Raw genomic sequence first — 25,235 nt, 5'->3', positions numbered from 1 at the left:
AAGAGCGTCTTTTAAGTATTTTGAAGTTGACACATTAATTTGCATTTTACAGTTTAGGATTGTCACCAAAAGTGAAATATGGAAAAAACCCAGAATTCTCCAGAAGATTTTTCCAAATACTTGTGCAAAAAACCAAACAAACCACAAAGCTTTGCATAATAGTGGCAGATCATTGAACCGCTGTGTGAAACTTTACCTTGGTTCTTGGGAGAATTGGTAGGCGTGTTTTGAGTCTTTTGCTGTGCTGCAGAACTCATATTCACATTCCCTTTTTTCTTCTGAACAGTCTGTACATTTTGATCATTACACCCTTTTCCTGTTGGTTTTTTTGTCAGACTGCAAAGAAACCATTACATCCATTATTTCCAGGCTTAGATCTAGCAACATTTAATTATATTTAAACAAGAAATATTCGTGTTTCAATGTGCACACATATATAAACATTGAAAATGCAACCTAAAAAGTAAACTTTTTGAAAATAAAAATTAAATATATATCTATATTTTTAATTTATATACAAACATATATATATAATGAGCCATTTCACAATGTCACTTCAGTTTTCTCCTGTCCAGTTCAACCTAAACTATTCCAGAAATGGTAAGTTTACAACACCTTGTGTAGTCATTAACTGTTCCAGTATGCAGAATTCTGAATGACCTATAACAATTTAAAAATTATTAACATGCAACAGTCCAACACAAAAGCCAAACCGGTTTTTTATCTTTACAGCAATGTTGCCAATAGCTAACTCAAATTGTTTTTCAAATAACATCCTACAGATAACCATTGTCAGAGTAAAAAGAACATCTAATGGTAATGCTTAATAATTGACCTGAAACCTTTCTTCCCAAACTCATACAGTCACACACACATCTGTGAAGCAGCATAATGCTTTGTAGCATACCTGCTTGCTGTGGCATTAGCCTCAAGTTCAGTCTTTTTTTTTTTGGTGGTGACTCCATTTGATACCTTCACAGATACCTTTGTTTTCACTACTGTAGAGTAAATTCAAAGTTAATTACAGAGGGAAATGCACTGCACATAAGTACCAAAAAAATTTTAATATATGAAGATCAGTTATTGAGAAGACCATACATGCTAAAATTGTAAAATGTTTACTGTTTTAGATGGCTATTAATTGACCAAAAAGTCAGTTTATACTCATTTACAGGGTAAGAATGTAACTCTTATCAATTTATAGTAGATTGTCTTAAAGCTTCCCTGGCCGGTTTTCAGTGTATGACCAGCCTGAGACCAATCAGAAGAGGACTTTAAAGAAAGAATTATAAAAAATTACCAGTCTGTTTTTTCCCTTCCTCTGTTGATTTATCCTCTCTGGGTTCCTCTGTCTGTTCACCCACAGTCTGGATATCCATGTTTGAATTTGCTGACTTGCTGGAAGTTGCTGCCACAGTCACCAAGGAGGGAGATTCCTTCCCTGTGGTTTTTTTCAATGGCTTTGTTTTGTTCTGCATGCTTGAGGTTACTGTCAGCACTTTAGGTCTGGCACCTGCAACTTTTCCTTCATGGTTCCTTAGTCCTTTGCTGCTTCCTGAACTTTTTTGTCCACTTGCAGATGTTGTCTTTTCTATATCTTGCTTGGTAAGCATGCTTTCAGCCTTCACATTTCCATTATTTTCTATTTTTGTCTTTATAACAGCTCTAGCCTTTGGCAAAGCAGCTTTTTCCCCAGGTTTGGAATCCTTAGTAATCTTGGAAACTAATTTTTTGCCATCTTTCCCCTTTACATCCTCATGCTTTGAAGTCTTATTAACAGTGTTTCTATTGGTGGATGCATGTCCAGATGCTCCTAATCCATCAGATTTCATTTTATCCTGATTAGTGGAAGAATTTCCCCAGCAATCTTTCTTGCGGTGTTCTGCCCAGGAAGTATTCCTTATACCAACAGATGTACTTTTATTTAGCTAGGAAAAAAAATGGCATCAGAAAAAAACCCAAACAAAACATACTTGTAATGTATGATTTTACAGGATGATTTTAACCATTACCAAACAGAGTATCCACACAGAAATGTCAATATTGATTCTCTCAGGTAAAGAGGAACTCAAACATGGAGAATTAAGTGCATGAAAGGGAATCTTTGTGATACTAGTGTCATTGCAATGTATGCAAGACTGTCAAATCATGTGAAACCCATACTGTTTTTTTACAAATCAGTAATGTAGTTTTGAGTGTTTCAATAGAAGAGTTGTTGAGGGCATTAATAAATATTTTTCAGAGCAGGGAGTGTAACAGACTCAGTGTTGTAGTGGCTTGTAATAATAGCAGAGATTCATTAGCTCAGTAGCAAACCATTTGCTCTGGGAAACAGATGAGTTTCATTATGTAGCAAGAGAGGAATGTGAGGTTCTGAACACAAATTCCTGCCTTTTATTTGAGCTTATCTGTTTGAAAATGTTGCAGAACACAGTCTAAGTCCTAAGATGTTTCCAGTAGTCATTACTGATGCTGCAGAAACAAGTTTACAAGAAAATACAGATTTTTCAAGAACAAGTTCCATTAAACAATATGGAAAATAAGTATCAATTTAAACAAATAATGAAAATAGTTTTGTTGGCAATTATCTGAATGTTTTAAACATTTGGATATAAATGTTTACCTGAGAACTGGTGAATACAGGTTTTTTGCCAAGTCTTCGGTCATCACCCTTGTCAAATGCAGCTGTAAAAGGAACAAGCAGTTTCTTCACTGTTTGGCAGGAAAGAAGGGGGACAGAAATCAAGCCAGCCTACTCAGTTAGCATCATGTGAAATCAGAAAGCACTTCTTTGGGTCCTGATTTACTCTAGAAAGGCTAATTTTGGTGACATGGCAAATGTTAAGTGGAAATGCATGGCTTTATGTTTGGAACAAAAATGTGGGATCTACAATGACATCACATGGCCATAAGCAAGTTATTTAACTCTTCTCTTTCCCCATGTCCATAGTAAGACTTTTGTTTATTCAAGCTCAATTCATTTATAGCTAGCAGTGCACTGAGACCTTTAAAAGTGTACAAAATTTACAAAAAGATACCTTCAAATTTAGAGTACTAACAGCTGTTAAGTGTGTTGTTAATTATAAAGTATTTATTTATACTATATAAAGAAAAGATTAATTACATTAAAGTAAATTATATTAGTTTTCAAAATTGGCAAAGCCAAAATACCTAAATGTACACAGTAAGGTCATAGTGCCTCTTTAGATAGCATGCAGAGTAATGTCATGAGAATTATCCCTGTGATTGTCATGTGGAGTTTTCAGGCAGTGAATGCCTTTTTTTTCCATCTGATGTGCTATGGGAGGAAAGCAGTTTTCAACAAAGCTTTTGAATCAATTGCACTTGTAGAACACAAAAGGGATATTTATAGACACTGTACAGACCCAGAATCGATAGGTTTCATTTATGTCTGTATTCATATTTCAACCGGAAAAAAGGTTTTACAAAAAAATATATTAAAAAATGTAGGCATTCAGTGCCTCATGTTCTGAGGTACTATATATGGAAACATTTTTTGTAGGTATAATACAAAAATTCTGCTGAATTCTTGCTAAAGATACTAAAAATAATTTTTATATAAGTCTCTAAAAATCACACAAAAGGTAGGCTGAAAATCGCACCCCAGGGATCTAATCCTTTTTCTAGCAATGACTCTGCATATTAATACATACCAATATATTAAGACAAAATCCTTATAAACTTGTGCCTAAGAAAACACAAGACAGGCTGTAAATGAAAAAACCACAATATCATCTCTCTCTTATTTTGGCATTTTTCCTCCTCTCTTATAGCCTTCTAAATCTATATAGGCTAAATTTCTAGGAGCAAAGCCACCACCAGAAATCTTTAAGATGAAAGTTGATCTAAGTTATCCTACATGCATTTCACCTGAAGATTAAAATTTGTCTAGCAATATTGTAGGATTGCATTGCCTGTAATTAAAACCAGATAATTCATGCAAACATTTCAGCCTTTTCATATATAAAATATATGCAACTTTAGTCAGAATTTAACCTAAAAGAAAACAAAATAATTTTTGGCAATAGGAGTTTGAAAAATTAAGACACACCTTGATTTTAAATATTTCTTTCTATTGAAAGCACTAATGTAAAGTAGCCAAAACATCGTTCACAATAGGGACATGAGCATCTTAAAAGTAAACCACCCCAAATGAGAACGACCCACCCTTTTTTCTAAAGGCAACTCCTCCGCTTCTGAAGGATTTTATAATCAAGAAGAAATCCTATCCCTGTTCTACAGAGTAGTATGAGATATTACTTGACTACATTCTTAAATCATGCTTAGAAAGACTGTCACTGCATCTTTCAGCATGTAATTGTAGAATAAAATTTGCATCTACCTCTAGGTATATAATTATGAAATTGCTACTAATTTCTTTAAGGATATAAGAATGTTCACATCTCCTTTGAATCAAAAGTGATTTGAATTCAGAGCAGTATTTAACATTATTTTCTTTTACAACACCGTACTGTCAAAGCTAATATTAAACCAGAACCTGAACTCCATCATCAGTTCCACATCCTCAGAATACTCGTGTACTTCAAAACAAAGGAGCATTCAGAACAAAAACTCCTTTTTGCTGGAAGTGCTGTCTGTTCAAATGTTGAGAGCACACCATGCAGCTCCTTGGGGGCTCTCTGCAGCAGCACACACAAGATCACAATGCCAGCCAGCCGAGCAGCCCAGCTCTCTGCATTTGCTCCCAGTGCAGGACGAGCATTATGCAAGAGACGAGCAATATTTATACATCATGGAGAAAACGATAAAGGACAGAAACGGAGTGCAGGGAATGGATAATCTGCTTTGGGCAAATTTAATTCATCCACAGCTCTTATCTCCTTAAAAATGAGGCAGATCAGGTTTTTAATCCTACTGCAGTGTTTTCAGTAATTTAGAATAGCTGTAAATAAGAATAGAATGCATCTACATGATGGTGGAGGGGTTCTATCATATATACTCTTAAAAGCAGGGAAGACTTTTCACAGAAAATTACTTACTGATTCCCATGTTTGAAACTACCTAAGCATGCCATCATGCTTCTATTCTAAAACACCACTTCAAAACACAAAGCAGCACAAATTTTGCTTCAATTTGTATCAGGCTCCACAATTCCATCTGCATTGTATCCACTGAACAGATGGCTAAAAAATTCTAATGCCGTTTGATGCCAGACATACCTGCTTGTATTTTCTGTTGATGGTCTGGCCTCATCAGCTTCCAGCCTTCTGTGTGACGAACAGCATAAAAAGACTGAACCAGGAAGACCCAGAGCTTATCACGCAGCGCCTGGATCTTGCACGTAAAACCCTGTGTTCAAGTAACAAATCAGCAGCTGGCGAGGGGCATATTGTCATAGCAACCAGTCATTATTCCTTTCAGAATCTACTTACTCCCTAAGCTAGATCAATGATGTCATCACTTATATTTTATAATGGTCTGGTAGATGGAGATGCTGTTTTTGAAGGATTATTGCCCACCACAGTGATTTTTTCTATAGTTTAAAACCTACAAACTACAGCACTAGTAAACACTACATTGCTCTCATTGCTCCTTTTTTCCTTTTCCTTTTTTTTTAAATGAACCCCATAATAGCTCTTCACTGTCAGCTGTGTCACAACAAGGTCAAATACTCCAGGGAAAAATAATGTATTTGATTAAATTTTCATTGCTTTCACCAAGTAAATCTGTAATAGCACCAGATTGCAGTAATTAATGTTTCATTTATTTTTTATTCTTTGTCATACTGTTTATGAATTGTTCCCAAAATTAGCCAACCACAGCTTAAATGTCATTATTTAGATTGTATGAATACACACGGTATGTTACACACATGGAGCCTGACACCTCCACCCAATCCAAAAAACACACACTGGATTAAGTGTCAGTCCTTGCTTTAGAGGACAGTTTAAAAAAAAAGCTTCACAAAAAGCGGGGAAAATATTTACGAAGGAAGAGAATTAAACTCTCTTCCCCTGTAAGTTTTAGGTAATGCAACATTTTGCTAAGTTTTTCTCTTATCACAAATTGATAGTAAAGATCAATAGGGCAGTGTTGCCCATAGGACTTACATTTTCAGTAATACACAGAATTTTTTTATTGCCAGGATGGAGTTTCTCTTTAAAGTAAACAAATGCCTACGTTTTCTGTACTTCCAAAAGGACCTTGGATTTATGCAGATGCTTTTCTGTCTGACCCCAGTTGCATGACTGAGCCATCTGAGCTCACACCATATCATCTGATTTTAACCATGGCATGAAACTGTACCAGAATAGTTTTTGTACAAGCACTGCACATTTAAGAACCTACCATCTCCTCCACATTTGCGGAGTCCAGCAGCATATCCACTGCTACAAGAAGAAAGCAGCTATTTTCATTATTAATGCTTTTTTCAATTGCATTGAAAATTAGTTCTAGGAGGTCAGGTTTGCTGCTCATTGCCTGTGCCTGAGGAAACAACAAAAGGCAGTCGTTTAAAACAAAAGCGTGTACTTTGTATGCAAAAGCATTACCGAGCAGAGAGGATCTGCTATCAAGCTGTGCAGGAGGTATTCCAAAGCTGAGCATCTTCTTTTGTATCCATTCCACAACCCCACCCCTCTCCAGGCCTCAGGCAAATTATCCTGAGGCCTCGCTCGTTAACTGAAATCTTAAGAACAAGCACACTGTGGTGAATTTACAGCCCCATGCAACTCTGGATCCAAAGGCAAATTGTTTTAACATTTCTCTCTTTATTTTTTTCACTCCTCTGTATATGATATCATATTAAAAAACATATTTCACAGGAGAAGTGAACAGGCTGGGTGACTAGGTAAATTCTCACCAGAACCTGCAGCATTGCCACATTCGTGCAACTCACGACAGAAATCAGTAGAAGTTTGAGTAGACTGCTCATACTCATAATCTTGTAAATCTGGGCTGTTTTTCGAAGGGTCTGAAAGCTTTTTTGAAACAACACAGACACTGTCCCACTAAACCAATTGGAACTTTTGCTTTGCTATGAAACACATAACCTGAATGCAGTATTAGCACTGTTATCAAAACATTTACATGTTTAAAACAAACCTGAAAAAACCCGCCCCAAAACTCTTTATTTTTGGTGGTTTTTTTTTTTTTTCCGTAGAATTGTAATTCAAAGCAAAACCTGAGACTATTTTGGTAATTTAGCAGCCTGATCTTTCCAAAATGTGACATAATTCAATTTATTTGGAAGCATATATGAACTTGAGGGCACTTTTACCTGCAACAAAACAGAGAAGCCTTCACTTTGTACTACGTGCAGGAAGTTTGCAACAATAAAGGTCACACATTCCTCGTGTAGCCGTGCTGCCAAGGCCACAGCTGTCTCTGTCCATTTCACTCGGGGCAGGCTATTGATCAGCCGGTCACTCTCCATCAGACGGAGAGCAGCGTTCTTGTGGTTCTTGAAACAGAAACAGAAATTAGCTGTTGCCAAGCAATTACCTAAAGAATTGCTGATTGTAAAATAGCATCTGTTCAGTTACTGAGCTTTTACACAGGGATCCAATCATGTCATTATTTCCCTTATTTAAATAATTTTTGGGGTTTATAATTCTTAATTATTATATGTGCCTTTGAAACTAAAGCAGATATAGAAATCTCTACTGGTTCAGTTTTGCCTGAAGTTAGGTAGTAAAGTTTTAAAGTTTTCAATAGCTTTTACTATGTTTTTTCAACTGCGTCAATACATACTGCAGTCCTGAAGAAAAAAAGGCAAATGTTTGCTGGAGAAGCTGAATAGAGAAAAAGATCATAGGTCACTGAAAGATGTAATAAATTCTTGAATAAAACTGCTAAGTTGAGGTTTTAGGTGAGTGTGGATGGCCTAGCATTCTGGATACAGAAAAAACTTTTTCATAATTATGAATCCTTTTGCTTTATTTAAAGGAATCAGACAACAAATATTTGTCTTCCTAGATGGAGTTTTAACTGAACTTACCCTCTTTGTTGTCTAAAGTTTCTCAAAGAAAAGTAATTGTTACATTTCTGGTTACCTTTCAAACATGCAAACAGAGTTGCTGATATTTATTATCCTGGTCTGTGTCTTTGGTTCTATCATGCATTGCATCAGCACAGTACCTGAGGGCAACTTCTACTGGCCAACACGGTTACTTGAAAAGAACTTGGAATTTATGGTTATCCACATTAGAATGGCTTGAAAGCTCCATTCAATGTGACCTAGCAGGACACCGATAAATTATGCAGTAACACTTGAAAAAGCAACGATTCAGATAAATATTTGACACAAAAACCCTAACTGCAAATTCAGATCACAATCACATTTGTCCTATGCAAGTTAGCAGGGAGTACCTTCTTTGTGCAAATTATAGTTAAAAGATAAAATCTGACCATTCATTGTTAAAATATACTTTAAAAATTATTTTTCTCATCTCTGGGGAAACTCAGTTTGCTTCTCTGCAGATCACGTAAATTAAGAATTACATATATGCTCATGGTTTGATTTGGCTCCCACTGGACTAAATTACAAGCTTTTTGAATTGTCTCAAATTCAACCCCTGCTCACAAGGCAATAAGCATTTACTCCCATTAGACACTTCCAGTGAAATATAAAATGCCTTCATTGACTTTTAATTAAATCAGCACTTTGTAGAAGTGGTTCTAACTGAATTTTACTTCTCTTACTGTACTTTTTTCCTAACCATTTTAAAGTGGAGTCCACTTTACTTATCTAAAAACCCAGTAATTTTCATGCATGAAGTTGAGACATCAGGGATAGGCACACATAAAGCACCTGGACAGTGCTTTAAATGATACTCCCATTTTAATGTTTCTATGTTCATCATTGTGGTCTCACCGGGATTTTCCCATCAACAATCTCCTTTTCTTTACACCTGTTTTGTTTTCCTCTAAAGGGCTGTCACATTAACTAGGTTTTACATTTCCAGCATCAGTAAATTAAAGGATCAGCAGAGTTATACTGTTTAACTGTGTAAATATTTAAAGTTTTACAGAAGAGAACTCTAGCAGCAGAGAAAAAGGACTGTAAATTGTACAGTAGTCCCTGCAAAATTAATGTCAGACCTTTTCTTCTTAATTCCTCAAGCAGGCTTAAAGCATTTTTGCAGATTGTGAAAAACTCTCCTGGGAATTTCACCAGTTTTTGGAATGGGTGTCTTAAATGCTGAAAGGAAAGCTCACCAGAACTGTTCTCTGGGCAGAAGAGGCTTATGCTTTATCATTTAATTTTGTAACTCTAGATGCTTTCAAGACTTCAGGCCATAAAATACCAGTGACTCTTGCAAAGACACACCAACACAAATTTTAAATCATTAATATGGGTACTAAAATCCACTTTAGTCCAAACTGCAAAAACCTTCCAGCAAAGCTGGGTACACAAAGGGGGCGGTACCAAGTACCACAGTGCCATGGCTGTTCTGCAAATGTCGGCAAGTTTGTGTATTTCAACAAACTGTAACCACGGCATCTTTATTGACTAGAATAAGCAGAGGGGAAGCGAGGTCTGAACATTTACCTTTCAACTGTCCCAATAATGTTGCACAAGGGCCTAGAGAAGAGCCTAGAACTGTGTCTACATGTGCTGATAGCCACAGTACGCACCTGAGGTAGTTTGGAGCTGGAGGTGGGTGGTGGTTTAACTATGAACAGCTGTAGATCAGAATGAACTGACCTATATCCGAAAATGTTACTTAAAACTTCTCAAATTTTCCACTATGTATGATTGCTATGTGTATATCCTAGGAACAGCTCAGTATGCTGATATAATATAGTGGCAGAACACCCAGCATCTTGAGATACTGGACATACTCTTGAGGTATTATGGCTGCTGTCTTTATTCTGTTAGATTTACGCATTGTGGTAAAACTGTTCAGGTTTTATAACTGTGGATATTCTCAAGCCTCTCTTGATCACAGAATCAGAGCTGAGCTGGAAGGATACCCTCACAGGTCATAAGTCCAACTCCTGGCCCAGCACAGCACTATCCCCCAGAGTCACACCCTGTGCCTGAGAGCATTGTCCAAACACTTCTGGAGCTCTGCCAGGCTGGTGCTGTGTCCACTGCCCCGGGGAGCCTGTCCCAGTGCCCAAATATCCTCTGGGGGAAGAACCTTTACCTAATATCCAACCTAAAAGCACATAGCTCTGTCATTTTTCAGGCTTTCAGCGGCTACTCCTAGCTGACCTGCTGGGCTCAGCACTTAAAGTAGTTCATCACACAAATCCTGTCAGTCCCAAGAAGGCTTCACAGTCCTTTCCGCAAGGGGTAGTCCTTGGCCAGAACCATTCAAGAGCACAACTCTTGAACCAGGGCTATGTTTGACACTGCTTGGCCGCACCAGAGCTATTTAGTGTGGGTAACACAGCAGCACAGACACAGGGACAAGGACTTCAGCATGAGATACATGTCACATATTTAGTTGTTGGGTTGTGCGCAAGAACCAAAATCATGCTGTGAATGTTACCTGAGCTAGTTAGATTACATTTTGTTTGTGACAATCCACATTACAGTTACATACACAGACAGTCATGTTTGGCAACAGCTCTACAGATTTACCTTCATTTCTACATACTGTTCATATATCTGTTACAACTCAGTGTATTTACAGGCTGAGTACTTGACCAAATTTCCATTAACAGGTCTAGTTCAAGTCAGTTACCTTAAGTCAGCTCTAAGCATAGTTCTATACAGAAATACAATTAGAAAATACTTACATTTAGGCAGATCTAAATTGGAACAATGTAAGTAAGTGCTACAAAAAATGAAAGCTGAGCTTTGGGGGGACTAGTGTAGTACTGTTATCTGTACTGTTACTGAGAAGTAAAAGATATGGATACTGTACTGCTACTTTATTTCTGTAAAGTCAGCCTGCCTGTAAACAAATAACTTATGATCCCTGATAGCCAGTGACCACCTGAGGTCTGAAAAAAAATGAAATCAATTTTTTCCAAATTAGAATACAGGCAAAGATGAGAAGGCAATCACAAATGATGTATGCCACCACATAACACAGAAATTGATAGAGTGATTTCCTGTTTCTCACTATGCAAATACATAATCAGAGAATGACAGGATGGCCTGGGTTGGAAGGGACCTTACAGTCCTCTAATCCCAGCCTCCTGCTGTACACAGGGACACTTTCCACTAGACCAGGCTTCTCAGAGCCCCATCCAATCTGGCCTTGAACACTTCCATGATGTTGCATTATGATGTCACAGTTGTGTTTCATAAACAAATTTTCTATTATTATGGTGGACTTGGATGTCACTAGACTGTGTGTCATGAAGCATAACAATGACATTTCACATCAAAATAGTTTTTAAAATTGTTATTTTAATTGGAACTCTTACATAGTATAAATGTACTACAGATTTAAGAAACTGTATTTATTAGCGCTTAAATTACATTGTACAGCTAAATAAGGAAAAAATTCACATTGCTCTATTTTTCTACAAAGCACACTACTTACCAAAGAGTTAATCAACATAACAAGACAATTGTTCTGAAGATCAGTAGGTAAATTGGCAAAGCTTTTCTCTGAAAAACATCTTGCAAAATGTTTTCCTACCCATCTGTTGAAAAGAGAGCCATTCTTAGGTAAGGAAGATGAAAAATGTTCTATCTTCACTTGTTAGCCTAAGTGATACCTCTAAAGTATTGTGAAGAAAAAACATTTAAAATGTAGACATTTCATATGCCAAAATAAACCCTATCTTACAAAATAAAATCATTTCAACAGAAAGCAGATAAAACCAATTTTATTTTATTTTACTTACTTCATGCAAGCAGCATATAGGTTTTCCACTCCCAATGAATGAGCAATAGCCATGCATTCTAGTACAGGTTGCTGTTTGCCAGGAACAGGCTAGAGTTGTTAGAAAATTATCACAGTTATTGTACATTAGATTTACAGAAACCACACAGAAATACAAAATCTTCAGTTCAAAGATTCAGAAGGAATGTCAGCCGCCATGGTATTTAAGTTTGTTTGCCTTTATGCAGTCATCTATTTCCACATGTCAGTAAAGCAGAATTCAGCCTCATGAGCCTAATGTGTGGAAATGCTCAATTCTAAGCAGGTGTTTGTTTTAAAACCAATTTTAATTGAACAGACTTTTTTTTCTAAATACATGCCCATGAAACAAGATATGCAAATATACAGCATTTCCACATGCCCACCAAGAACAGTTACATTTACAATAGCACATATTAAACTACCCTGAGTGTAATTTAGTACATTGAATTAATCATGTGGAATACTGCTTTTAATCAGCTGGGGTTTCCAAGTGTCTGTAAATAGGTGATGATATCACAGGCCTTACTCCCACCACCTATCCCAGATTCACACATGAGAACAGGGTCTGTTGACTTCACTCAGCACCTTGATCATGTAGTTTTTACATATCTTGTCACTATGATTCAGTGTTAAGTAATAGATTTGAAATTCTCAGGCTCTGGAGCTCGCCAAGTAGCATGAGAAGTGACATACCTTTTGGAAAAAATTGCAGTAATCTCTTTTCAAAATGTAGATAGCTACTTCTTTTAATCCATCCAGCCCATACATGTCTGCAATGCCCAACATGTGACTGAAGAGAGAGCAGTAGTGACAGGAATCAAAAATCCTTGTGATATATGCATTTTCCTTACAGGACAATTTACGTGCTACCTTTACCTCTTGGCTCAGTCTTGGCTCAGTCAGAACTTACTGCAGAAAGAGACTGATAACCAAGTGTGACACTTGCCAAAGAATAATCTTCAAAGCAGAACCATACATTGACCTAATAATAACCTCCCAGCCATGGAGTTCAGCCTGTATAAAAACAAGCCTCAGTCACTAGCTGAGACCTGCTCAGAAGACTCTCAGTTTCTCTATTTTAAGGATAGCAAATGAAAAAAATATTTGTGCCAGCAGAGTTCTGGAATTTTGTAGGGTTTTTCCCAAAGATTACATAAAATGTTATTGATGACATTCTTAAAAAGCAGAGTGAGCAAACTATTAATTATTTTATATAATAATCAATACCATAATTTTACTTTCTATATCAATTAATTAGCTGAACATTGGTATTGGAACACATTATAAACAATTCCATATTTTTAGGAAATGGTAGCATTTTAATGTTTAGTGGCAAGAGTTCATCACCTACTATATAAATGGTTACAGAGAATAATTCACAAATTTCAGATTTTACTTCACTAATACAGGATTATGTATAAAACTGTGATTAAAAATGATCCCAGAAGAAAATGCCAACATTTACATTAGTTCCTATATATTATCTTTCATGCATCTAAGACTAATTCACCTTTTCATCACCTTGAGTGATTTTTCAAAAATAAATTAAAAATATTAACTATTATATACTATTGCACATTGTATACATATTGTCTGAAAACTAAAAGGAAGGTGCAGGCCAATTGGGAATTATTTTGGTATAAAACATCTTCCTCTTTTTCACTCTCCTCATAGAGTATTCCAAAACCAGCTGGCACACCTTTTCCAGTAGCTGTCAAATAAATAAGATTTCTTCAATAGCTTTTTTTTTTGAGTCTTCCTTTTGATTTTTAACTGAGAAAATACAGAACGATCAAACAAGCACAAACTAAAATTAAAAAAGAATAATAAAATTTGACATATACCCAACATCAACTTTGTCTGGGAAGTCCAAAATAGCTCCATATATAGAATGCAAGACAACATTCATTTCTGCATGGCTTATGCTGCAAAAAAGAATGAAAAAATACAAATAAAGACATGCCCATAATAAAATGCATCACATTTCTTAGGCAAAGGAAGTTGGCAAAAAAGCTGATACATCATCCAGCTGCTCTGTGAATGGAAGGCAAATGATCTGATAAAATTAAAGCAATAAGATTTTGCAATACAGAAGTATCTAAATGGACTACACTTGGGGTGAATTTAGCTGCTCAACAGATTTGCTGAAACTTTCTAACACTTCAGATCTTTAAAAATAAGCAATAAGCAGAGTAATACTAATAACTATAGTATTTACACTGATAATAGAGAAGGATTTTTTCATAATTGCCAAGCTCTTTACTAGCAGTAAGTCAACTATTAAGTAACTATATATTTTAAAATTGTTTTATTGTAATTACTCTATTTTATGATATATTTTTGTTCATGCAACACTAAAATATATATTTAGTAGTTTTATTACAATACTAAGTAGAAATGTTCCTCAGAATATTTAGTGTTTATTCAGATTAAGAAAGCTGGCAGACCTACATAGCAGTGTTTGCATCCTTTCACAGTCCCAGCATCTTAATGCAGAAAGGCACAGAATGCCTCAATGATGGACACGATCTGAACAACACTTTCTTGTACTTGAGCACGTACATTTTTGTGTGGAGTCTTCAGGACCCACAAGTGCTGTGTGCATTGGTGTAAATGGAATATTCATGCAGAGCTAAGGCCCTTTAAAACGTCAGACATGTTGAAGCTATTGACATGGGTGACTAAAAGCAAAAGGAAAAGAACCCAGTGCTGCAAATGCAAAGAAGCAAAATCAGCACAGCTGTCTCCCTGTATAGCAGCACACACAACAGCCGTAAAGGCAGCGAGGAGGAATTTCCCCACAGCCTTGACAGCTGTTACCTTAAGCAGAATTTTCATTATTTCAGAGTAAGCCATATGTACTTCATTTATAAGTGTTGTAGAAAACAGCACAGAAACCAGCACTAAGCAGAAAAGTGAACTGGAAAAGGTAAAATTATGCATATGACTCATAATAACAGAAATTATGAGACATTGGCATGAGAACAGTCTCATATAAGGATTCAGTACTTCTCCAGAGAATGCCTCTACTGAAAAATAAGGATAAAATTTCTTAACCACAGAGAAATCAATTACAGAGAGATAAGTGTAAACACCAGAGTAATTGGTGACTATCAGCCTCTAAAACACCATAAAAACGAAGGAATAAATTAAATTACAAATATATTGCTTTATAAGGATTTGGAATTATAACCAAATCAACACATAACCTTTATGATGTTGCAGCAGCATTATTACACTGCCAGGAAACTAAAATGAACATTTAAGAAAGTATCACTTGGCCAAGAGATTTTATATTAACACAAAGCAGTTACATATTGCAGCACTGTAAGGTACACAGTTCTTTCTGAAGAAAACTGAGTCAACCAACATCATGCCTGAAAAAAAAGCTAACATGTACATGGATCAGTACTCCTCTCTGCTTTTAAAGGAAATTGAATGTATTTCAATAGAGTTTTCTGATACTGAAAAGAACTCTAACCCAACTACTGAAAAGAACAGTCCCCAGCTTATCTGTGAAGTCTTAAGTATTCATCCTACAGTGACAGCTCCATTATTCTCATGCAGAAAGCCATGGTGAACAAGCCCACTATATAAAATTGCTTTAGTGTATGCTGCTGAAATATCATAATTAAACACTATTTAGGAACTGTTATTTATCTTTACATTGTAAATATACTTATTGTACAAATAAGTAGGAAAACACATTGTTCAGACACTCACATTTCATGACATGTACAACAAGAAGTGAAAGAAAAGAATTTTCAAGAAGATTGTGAATATTAAAACATACGCTACACAAAAGGATTAGTGCCCTTCTGCTGATGAAAAAGACTTTTCTGAATCATCTGACAATATTAACAAATACACTACACACGGAGTTTCATCCTGAAGTCAAAACAGTACTCAGGAAATGTGTCAGGCTGGAGAAAAGTGTCAAGGCATATTAATCTTCAGCGCTCTGTTCACAGCACAGTTGTTACATATTTGCAGCGATTGTAAATTGCCTACCTTTGCTCCCACACGACTTGCAGAGACAACACTTACCCTTGAAGAGTGATGTGCTCTTGAGAGCTCTCAGCCCAACTTCCACTCAGCATAGCAGCAAAGTAACTAGATCTGGCACATAAAATGGCCCTGAGAGAGAAAAAGTAAACATTATTCCACTACATACAAATATTCATGATGAGAGTCTTTGATAACATTGACTTAAATCTTTGCCCTTTATGCATTAAGGTGTCAGCTGTGTACTGCATGCCTTTTCTCCCAGTATGTTTGGAACTTCAAAATATGCTACAGAAAAAACCAAACAGTTTTCTGTAAATTTTTCAGTTAAAGCTTGTTTTTAGTATGACTTTGAGATTCACACAGAGGAAATCTATTACCACAAGCATCTTCCTTTTATATAAAATTTCACATTTATTTCTCCTGCTTTATTTACCAAATTAGAGTAAATAACAGTTATTAAATAAAGTAAATAAATAGTTTATACAGCCCCATTATAAATAATTATATCCTGAACATCTTAAAATCTTCTTATATTGCAAAATGTGTATTTATCAAAATGGTAAGTATGTAATGTCATGTATTTAGAATTTTCTACCCACCAAAAGTCAAACAAAACTTGCTATTAGCACATGCTGGGACAGTAAGATGTGTTTTTAAAACAAGGGCTGTCAGCTCCTTCTGTTTACACTTACTGCCCTTCTATATTTAAAAGGCATGTAACTGGCCATAACAGGGCTAATTCAGTTTAATACTACATCCATAAAAGAGAATAAAGAAACCCCAGAGTTGCAGTCTGTGTAGCTCAGCATCTCTATCAGTATCACTCTTCAAAATATCAGGTAAGAAGACCTTTGCAACAGGACTCTTAAGGTGGAAGTGTAGAGGCAGAGAGGAGGACAAGATAGTGGATGAAAACTGCTTTGTGATTTCAGTTTCCCAGATCCACACCAGTTACAGTGTTAGCCTTTATGTATCTTATCTGGCTTACTACAGCCACAGATAATATTCTCATACATAGAATTTTTTCATTACACTTTTTAAGCCTCCTATTATTTCTAAAATTAGCTTATGTCTTGTATTTCCTGTGGCAGAAAAAGCAAAACGTTATACTAGGCTTGAGAATCCTTTCTGTTACATGTATTTGTCTCTTAAATTGTTTCTGAGCACTCTCATTTTGCGTAGGAAGAAGCATGAAGAATACTATTTATGGTCTCTTTTACAGTCATTTTATATTCTGTATTCTCTCATCTCTCCTCCCTCCTCCTGCTTCAGAAGTCTCAATACTTCAAATTAGAAACTTCTCGCACATTCCTCCTGTGAGTCATCCAGCAAAAATAATAACAACAAAGCTTTTACTGAACACTTCATATCTTCGTGAAATACATCCACATGTAAATGGGTATTACATCCTAACCTGAAGTGCATGTAATTCTGGGTACACACACCATCTTTTTTAATAAGGTACAATAACACAGTATCATAGAGATATGGAATACACTTATCTCCAGTTTTTTATTCTGTTAGAAATAAATTTTAGTAATGAACAGTGATCAATCATCTTCAAGGGCATAGTTAGAATGGGTATTTCAAAGACTCATTTTAAGTAAGACAGGTACTCAGCAGAATATGGACAAATATGCAGTACCTAAATTTAAATTTTATCAGCATATATTTATAAAGTATATGGAGATACTAAATTATTTTGAAATAAATTTCTCTGTGCTTTCCTACAGTGATGGTTGGTGCCAGTTTTATTACCAACCAAATCTGACTTGCTTCATGCAGAGCTCTGGAAGAATGCAACACTAGGAAGACATAAACCAGCAACACTGAAGTCTATTGGAAGTTCACAGGACTTCATGAGAAGGTAAGAAATACAGACACAAGTGGTGGGGGACTCTGGGGGCCTAGCCTGTCTCCTGTTTGAGAACTTAAAAAACCCCCTTACAGTAAGTAAATCATTGTGGTGCTTTCACCACAATGAAATTCAAAGTTCCATTGCCCTTATTAGCTCCTACTGTTCACATGACCCAGTGCTAAAACGAGCTCAAGTCCTGTGCCTGTTTCAGAACATCCTTGTTTGCTCTATGATTTACTGCTGTATCTTTTGATGCTAGTTAAACTAGATACATAGCTCCAGGCAGTAAGTGGCCTAAATTAAAGCTCTGCTGATAGAAGCTCTTTGTTGCACTATTTTTTCTGCATTAAAGCATTTGTTTTTCAAACTTACGTATCTGAGAACATATAATGTAGACCACAAGAAACAAACATTCTTTCCTACACTTCATTCTGAAAACGTAGCATATATCCAAATACCCACACAATTGTGATATACCTTCTCTAAAGATACTGTAATGTCAGTAACAAACTGTCCCTCCAGTTTTGTGTTGAGAAAGTAGTAAAAGTAATGGAGGGTTTTTATAGTCCCTCTCAGTTACTTTATATACTCAAAGGGTACAAAATACAGGCTGTCTAGTTTGCTATCTCAAATGTAAACAGACTTACATCAAAGGTACAAGGAATGGTACTGACACTTTAATTTGGTTTCCCAAGCCACAGGAGTACAATAAGCCAAGGTTCTTAAACGGTCTTGGACTTTCGATCTAGGAAAGGCTCCTGACAATCCTTACATCTACATAACTGAAGTAATGAAAGTAAAACCAGATTTTGTATGCACAGATTCTGAAGAGCCAAAACAAAAATTACTGCTCCAGAAATTTTCTGTCTGTATGGAAATTTTATTCAGCGTTAGTAACTGAATAGTTTATTAGTAGATTTTTATTTTCTTTACAGATCACAGTTTTTAAAAATTATTTTGTTATTCATATATATATATATATATAGTTAGGAAAAAAATCTACGAGTATTTCCATAAGTATTTACTCAATATATGAGACTACAGTGGCAATCTTAAAACCGCTAAAGGCACAGTTGTTTTCAAAATAGTGGCAGTTGATGATAAATTGTATTCATTAATATCAAAGTACAGCCACTCCACACATAAGACCTAAAACCTGTAACAGTTCACAGCTACAGAACAGCACTAGCAAAAGCTTCTTATAGATAACAGTAACAGCAGCATTTTATACCAGATGGTTATTGATTGAAAAACTTTTTGCTGTAAATACTTATGTACCTGTGAGCTTGAAAATTTTTGCCTTCTACACAAATATTAATGTCTGGGCAACAGCACTTCTTGTAGAGCATCAATAAGTCTTCTCCTAACACAGATGCAGTTTCTACTTTGGAATTACCTGCATATAGGGAGAAAAAGCTGTTTTCACTTGGTCAGGTGTACAAGAGACTATTGACAGTGCACAGACAAAATATTTGAAAATAATCTGACATAATTAAATATTTTCTTATTGCATATTCAAGCTTTTCCCTGAAAAGTTCTCCAAACATCGCCTTTTACTTCTTATTTTGACTTATCAGAAACTTGACCAATGCTCCCTCTTTGGTATCTACAGAAGAGCTACAGTTACTCTTTCATAAGATCATGCACCCAGTTCATTCTTTTCTGCAGAGGTCTGGCACCTCTGCACTGAAGAAGAGCAGCCCCTGAGGAAGTCTGAGGAGATGCAGTGCCACAGGTCCCACCTGAACAGGTGTGCTGCTTGAGCCCTGGCACTGACACAGCTGGAGCAGCCAGCACCTCTGGGGAAGATGCAGTTAAACACTTCCTTGTATGATTTCATTCAGAGCTGTAGTGTGGAAGATCCTGAAAGGTTCCAGAACTCTCCTAAAATAGCAGTGGAACCAGTGCAATTTGCTAGGAAAGGACAACAAGGGAGATACTCTGCTGTGTGGAAGTCCCACATAGTGAAGAGTGGAGCTCACTGTATTCCAGGGAAAAGACAGGACATGGTGATGACCATGCCTGATGCCGGGCAATTCCAGATTTATTACACTACACATAGGCTGGGAACTGTATCTCTTAACTTCTGCATCAATTCAGTTCTTCAAAGTGTGAGATCATGAGGTGGGCCATAGAAAAGAATATCCAGCTGTGCTATAACAATAGTTTTAATTTTGCCTGCATTTTTACAACTGTAGAAGTATTTGAACAATTATTTAAAAGATAAAAAGAGAAAAAAGTGCAATTCCAAACCTACCTGCAGCAGCTTTGTCACTTTCTGCATCAATGACGGCTTCTGGAATTTCTTCCTCAATACCAGCCAAACAAACAACTCCTTTCTGCACAGCTCCACTTGGTATATTCTGATCAACTGGTGTTCTTTTGCTTTGTCCAAGACAATTTACATTTTTTTGAGTGTTGTGAAGAGTAGTAGTGTTGCTTTCTTGTATTATCGTCATAAACAGCTCCTCAATTTCTTTCAGATTTATATCAGATGAATACAGAATCCTAGAATATGACACTAATTTTTACTCTCATGATTTTTCAATTGAAGACAACAAATAAAAAATTACATTTTTTAATCTAACAAAATTCATGACCAGAAAACAAAGAGTTGGACTCTCTTGTGCTTAAAAAACCCAACCTTTATAAAATGTATCTCTGGAAAACTTATTTCTGCAAATGCTTGAAAAGCATAAACAAGCACCACAAAATACCAAAACCATCTAACATCAAGATTATAGTAAAAAATAATAAAAAATGTATAGAGATAGAAATGAATTGGAGAAATAAATTTTAATTTCAAAGGAAGCACTTAAAGCACAAAAATTTGCAGTTAAGATTACCCAAGAACTTTCACTTTGCCTATCTAGTAATTCCAGCTTCCCACTTTCCCATCTGTTTCACCAGCTTATTTTTGGCTCAGGATCTGGAAAGGCTAACAAAGCCTGCAGTCTGTGACTGCAGAGATCTCACATTTATAGAAACATACTGCACTCCAGCACAGACAACATGTCTTATCCTTGGTTTCATACCATCTAGATGAAGTTAGCAAAGTTTAACAGAAGAGCTACAGTTCCTTTGGATGTAGCAGAAATATCCAGAGATCTGCTTTAGTCACTCACTCCACGGCAAAGAAGCTTTTTTGTTAATACTCAGAGAACAGTAATTTGAGTGTGTTATTTGAACACTGTTCTCTGATGGGGCAGAAAAAACATACAAAGAAATCATCTTCCTTCTTGAGTCCTGTATTTAAAGGATCGAGATAAGTGGCATTTTTTTTGTCTATGTGATACAGGTCCTCACCAGGAGAAAAGAAGAAGAAACAAGAAGGTAGGGAATAAGAATGTTAATATTTTGTTAAATTTTGAAAGCACACATAGGAAAGGATGCAACAGGAACAATAAGATTTCATATGGAAAGAGTAAGATCAGTGGACCCTTCTCGCATGTGATTTTAAGGTTGTTGTGTATTTATGTGCTTTCAGAACTCCTAACCTATGAACTGCCCAACTATTGCTTTTCAGATTTAAAGTGCTTTCCAACCTAGCATAATAACTGCATAAGGGAAAGATAAGTAAAAACATCTGTAGTGCTGATTCCTTTATGCCTTAATGCAGGGAAAAGAACAATTGTACCAAAAAAATCCACCTGGAAGTGCCACAAAAAGCCCTTTTTGTAGCTGATTTGTTTTCAAGTTCCATGAATCAGTCACTTAGAGAAGATACTCCTTGCATGGTAAGGTACACCACACCAATAGGCACAAGTGATAAAAGGATAAAAGGGAAGGACCATATCAGAACAGTGTGTATAAACCACAAAACTCCAAGAACATGTGAGGCAGGCTATTCTTCTGAAATAAAGTGGTCTGCAACCATAACCCCCTGGGGGCAATACACAAGCATAGATATTAATGGTATGATTGCTGAGGTGTAAATTCATTACACATATACATAACTCAGGTATGTTTCCTCCAAAACACCCATTATCCAACGGGGACTATGGCAATCCAGCAATTGGGAAAAAGAAACTCATAGAAAATTTATTTGGAGAAGTATTTCCCTTTTTCACTACTTTATAATCCAGTGTTATCCAGTGGAACTCTAACTGGGAACTGTATTTAAAGAAGATATATTCACAAACGTTCTATTTGGCATAACTTCTTTATGAAACCTCACATGCAAGAGAATAGCATGCTGGAAATAGTGCAAATCCACCACTTCTGTAGTGTCAGTATGATGCTGTATAATTTTAACAGGTACCCCACCTTATCGCTTGGGGTTTTTTCCCTGTACACAGAAAAGAATCTGATTGACATGAGCAACTGTGAGTTTGCAAGAGGTGTGGCTAGGTGGCAGATGAAACAGGAACAATGGTACAGGGTATCTGTTGTATTCATAGCAGTTACTGTAGCTGGAGATTTTTTATACAAAGGAAAGGCATAGACTCTATGGAAAGAAGTTATTGCCATCATGCTGTCTAGAGGTTACCTTCTAAAAGGTTTCTGCCTGCACTTAAACAAGATGTAGCATCCTTGTCCTGCCTGATACAGAATTCTGCAAGCATAACATGGTCGAAGGCTTGGCTGGTCTTTAAATCAACTGCTGGTATTGCAAACTAACCCCTGTGGCAGTAACTGTCACAATGACAATCGTATTCCTTTGTATTTGATTGTATTTATTGCTTTTTAAATGGATCTCACTGTCATTAGGTCCTTCTCTGTCCTTCCTTGTATCAGACCCTCTAATAGAAATATTAAGAGACAATATCTAGATTTTTATTGCTAAAGCAGTATTTTGTCCAACTGCAAGAGAAAATAAAAAGCAGTTTGCCTCTCAGCAGGCAAGACAGTAACGATCTAATGATCTGTGACAGACAGCCATCCTTCAGGGATGCTGAGTTTCTCTTCTTGAGGCACACTGCAGAACCCTGCCTAGGCAGGCATCTCCAGCCATCAATGTGCTTGCAACTGTTGACATTTTTCTAGTTGTGTCCTGAAGAATGACAGAAGGCTATTGGAGGGCAGAGTCAATATTGCATTAATTTCACCTGGGACAGATGTAGCATGCGTAGTGTTTACAGTATGGATGCTGCACCTCTGGGAACCAGAAGTTTCTTCCTGGTGTCCTCAGATAATGCAAGTGTACAGAGGGAAACAAAGCACTGCTTAGGTGCTCACCTACTTCATGCTGAGGCTATGCAGAAAGATCAGAATGAAGTTTACTATGTCTTGTCTCCTGCTCAAAAGAAGAGGGAAGAGGAGCTGCACGGCCTTCAGCACACAAGTGACACATGGCCCACTTCAACTCTCCTGATGAAGAGAGACAGAGGCCCACAGGAAGCATGCCTCACTGGGAGGCAGGCCAGATATAGCTCGTGAGAAAATGAAGTCCCCAAATCCCCATGGAAAGATAAGTTTTACTTGGGAAAATAAAAGCAAAGCTGAATTCAAACAGGAAAAGGAATGAGATTTTGTTATAGCTTTGATGAACTCTGCAAAACGATTACTAATATTTACTTCTCCATATACACAAGAAACCAGAACTTTTGTAGAAGACAGTAACTTCCTCTCAGGAGCTCAGCTGCAGCTACAGGTCTCTGTTACAACTCATCATGGCAGTTTACATGCTCCAAGAACTAGGCTGGCTTCCACTACAACTAAAGCTCTCATTAAAGGCACTGTTTTGCACTTACGAAGATCTAATTAATTTGTATCTAAACAGCAAGAAACCACTGAGATTCAACAGCCACTGATACTACTTGATCACCTGAACAATGGATTAGGCTCTTTTCAACCAATCCTTTCTTTGGTCCAAATGAGTTCAAACTTCAGTGCACTCTGTAAGCATCAATCTCCACAGAATGTGCTAGGTTAGAGGACTCAAATGGTGAAGTATCAAACAGCACCGAAAACTAAGTTAAGAAAAAGCAATTATCTTGCAAAGCACACTTCATACACAGCTTAGAACATATGGAGTGGTTAATTTCAAGATTCTAAACTCACTGTGGAAAGACACAAGGTTTACAACGAGTTGAGCTAAGTTTAAAGGTGTTTTCCAATACCATGCTTTTTGGAGAACATGCAGAACTTCCTCGCCTTATAGCAAACCCAGAACAACTGAAAGCAAGTGTCAGTGACATATTAAGTGCTTAGCATTAGGAATACAAACCCCTGATATAACAGTATATAAATAATTATTCAGAATAAATGTTACAAAATTAATTTAATTTTTTTAAAAATTGCATTATCATACTTCTCCATGAAATTCTTCTGTAACACCACTTAAATTAATGTGAAAGAAATTAATGGCATCACAGTAACAATGAAATCAGGAAAAATACAAGACAAAATCCATGCTGTTTTGTTTCTTACCACTTGTTTTGCTAATTCTCCTGCCACACTGTGGCAGTAATCCAACAAATGCCTGGTAGTCAATGTGCTCCACTACAAGGATTCTATGTTTCAGATATTACTCTGGGCTCAGAAAGTTTTCTTTCATAATTAGGTTGTGTTTCAAGGACTAAACTTTAAAACTGCAACACTATCCCGTTGCTGTTGGCAACAATCTCAGGAGTCTGCAAGTACCTACATTTTCTGGGCACATCCTGAATTCATGTGAAATTCTTTCTACCACTTTGCTCCTGGTGCATTCCTGTAAATGCCGATCGCCTCTAACACCAACTCTTTTTTAGGGAAAGTAGGTGGCAATACCAGAGCTTTGTTACAGAAAAGCAGTTCTTTGAAAAAAGGATTAGAGGAACTTACAAGAAGGAGGATTGCAAGGTCTGGTAGCAGCACCAGCCAACACCCCTCATGAAACTCAACTAAGGTTTGGAGCAAGACATGAGAGATGTTGCATATGTGGCACCGGGAAAATAGCTGGCAGTGCAAAAACATGCTGGCCCTTGCACTAGTCCCTGGGGAGCAGCCAGCCCACACACCTCCCTCTGGGATCCCAGCTTGCACCAAAGCTAGGCTGTGTTTGGCCAATGGTTCACTAGGACTTGAGAGACGAGTTTTGAACTTAATGCCTTTTCATCCAACTTGCTGAAGTTCTCCTTGATTCCTATATCCGTAACTTTTTCAAATATGAGCTGAGAGTTGGTTTTATTTGCAGTATTCATCTGGGACTCTTCCTGGAAAGGGTTTTAGTAGGCACAGACAATCTCAAAGGATTTTTGCTGTTTTTTTCTCTTTTTCTATTACAAGTCCTTTACGTACAACAAAAAAGCACGCTAAGGTGCAGAGTACAGGCATGTGCTATCAGCAGAACGGCAAAGGCAGAGGAAAAGGAAGAAGTTACAGAAAGTCCTCTGCAAACTCTGCAGGAAGGCTGCGAGAGTACTGCCTTGAATAGGAAAACCTTTAAAACAGGTGCTGGGACTGGGAGAAAAGGAAGAGGCAGGACACAGGAGCGGTGATGCCGAGGCCAGCCCATCGATCCTGCCGCGGTCGCGCACTCACCGCAGCAATTGCCGTAACTCCGCGGCTTCCAGGCCGTGCAGCTGCAGCCGCCTCCCCACCAGACGTTCGCAGAGCAGCGGCGCCCGCCC

At 36.9% G+C, this 25,235-nt stretch overlaps 1 protein-coding gene across 1 annotated transcript in view; it reads right to left on the bottom strand.

Moving 5' to 3' along the window:
* Positions 1-25,235, bottom strand: part of LOC102044900 (AP2-interacting clathrin-endocytosis protein) — a 36,802-nt gene that overhangs the window by 10,103 nt on the left and 1,464 nt on the right. Inside the window, exons 4-18 of the mRNA XM_005422069.3 lie at positions 25,147-25,230; positions 19,940-20,190; positions 18,961-19,078; positions 15,864-15,953; positions 13,661-13,741; positions 12,510-12,606; positions 11,797-11,885; positions 11,490-11,592; positions 7,262-7,444; positions 6,331-6,468; positions 5,202-5,331; positions 2,624-2,685; positions 1,301-1,928; positions 908-998; positions 197-336 (exon numbers count right to left, since the gene is read on the bottom strand). Coding sequence (XP_005422126.2) covers positions 197-336; positions 908-998; positions 1,301-1,928; positions 2,624-2,685; positions 5,202-5,331; positions 6,331-6,468; positions 7,262-7,444; positions 11,490-11,592; positions 11,797-11,885; positions 12,510-12,606; positions 13,661-13,741; positions 15,864-15,953; positions 18,961-19,078; positions 19,940-20,190; positions 25,147-25,230 — 2,285 coding nt within the window. The remainder of the gene's footprint in view (positions 1-196; positions 337-907; positions 999-1,300; positions 1,929-2,623; positions 2,686-5,201; positions 5,332-6,330; positions 6,469-7,261; positions 7,445-11,489; positions 11,593-11,796; positions 11,886-12,509; positions 12,607-13,660; positions 13,742-15,863; positions 15,954-18,960; positions 19,079-19,939; positions 20,191-25,146; positions 25,231-25,235) is intronic.

This window comes from Geospiza fortis, unplaced genomic scaffold (assembly GCF_000277835.1).
Source record: "Geospiza fortis unplaced genomic scaffold, GeoFor_1.0 scaffold403, whole genome shotgun sequence".
Taxonomy (NCBI): Eukaryota; Metazoa; Chordata; class Aves; order Passeriformes; family Thraupidae; genus Geospiza; species Geospiza fortis.
The sequence above is the reverse complement of the archived record's forward strand: the minus strand, read 5'-3'. Positions and strand labels throughout refer to the sequence as shown.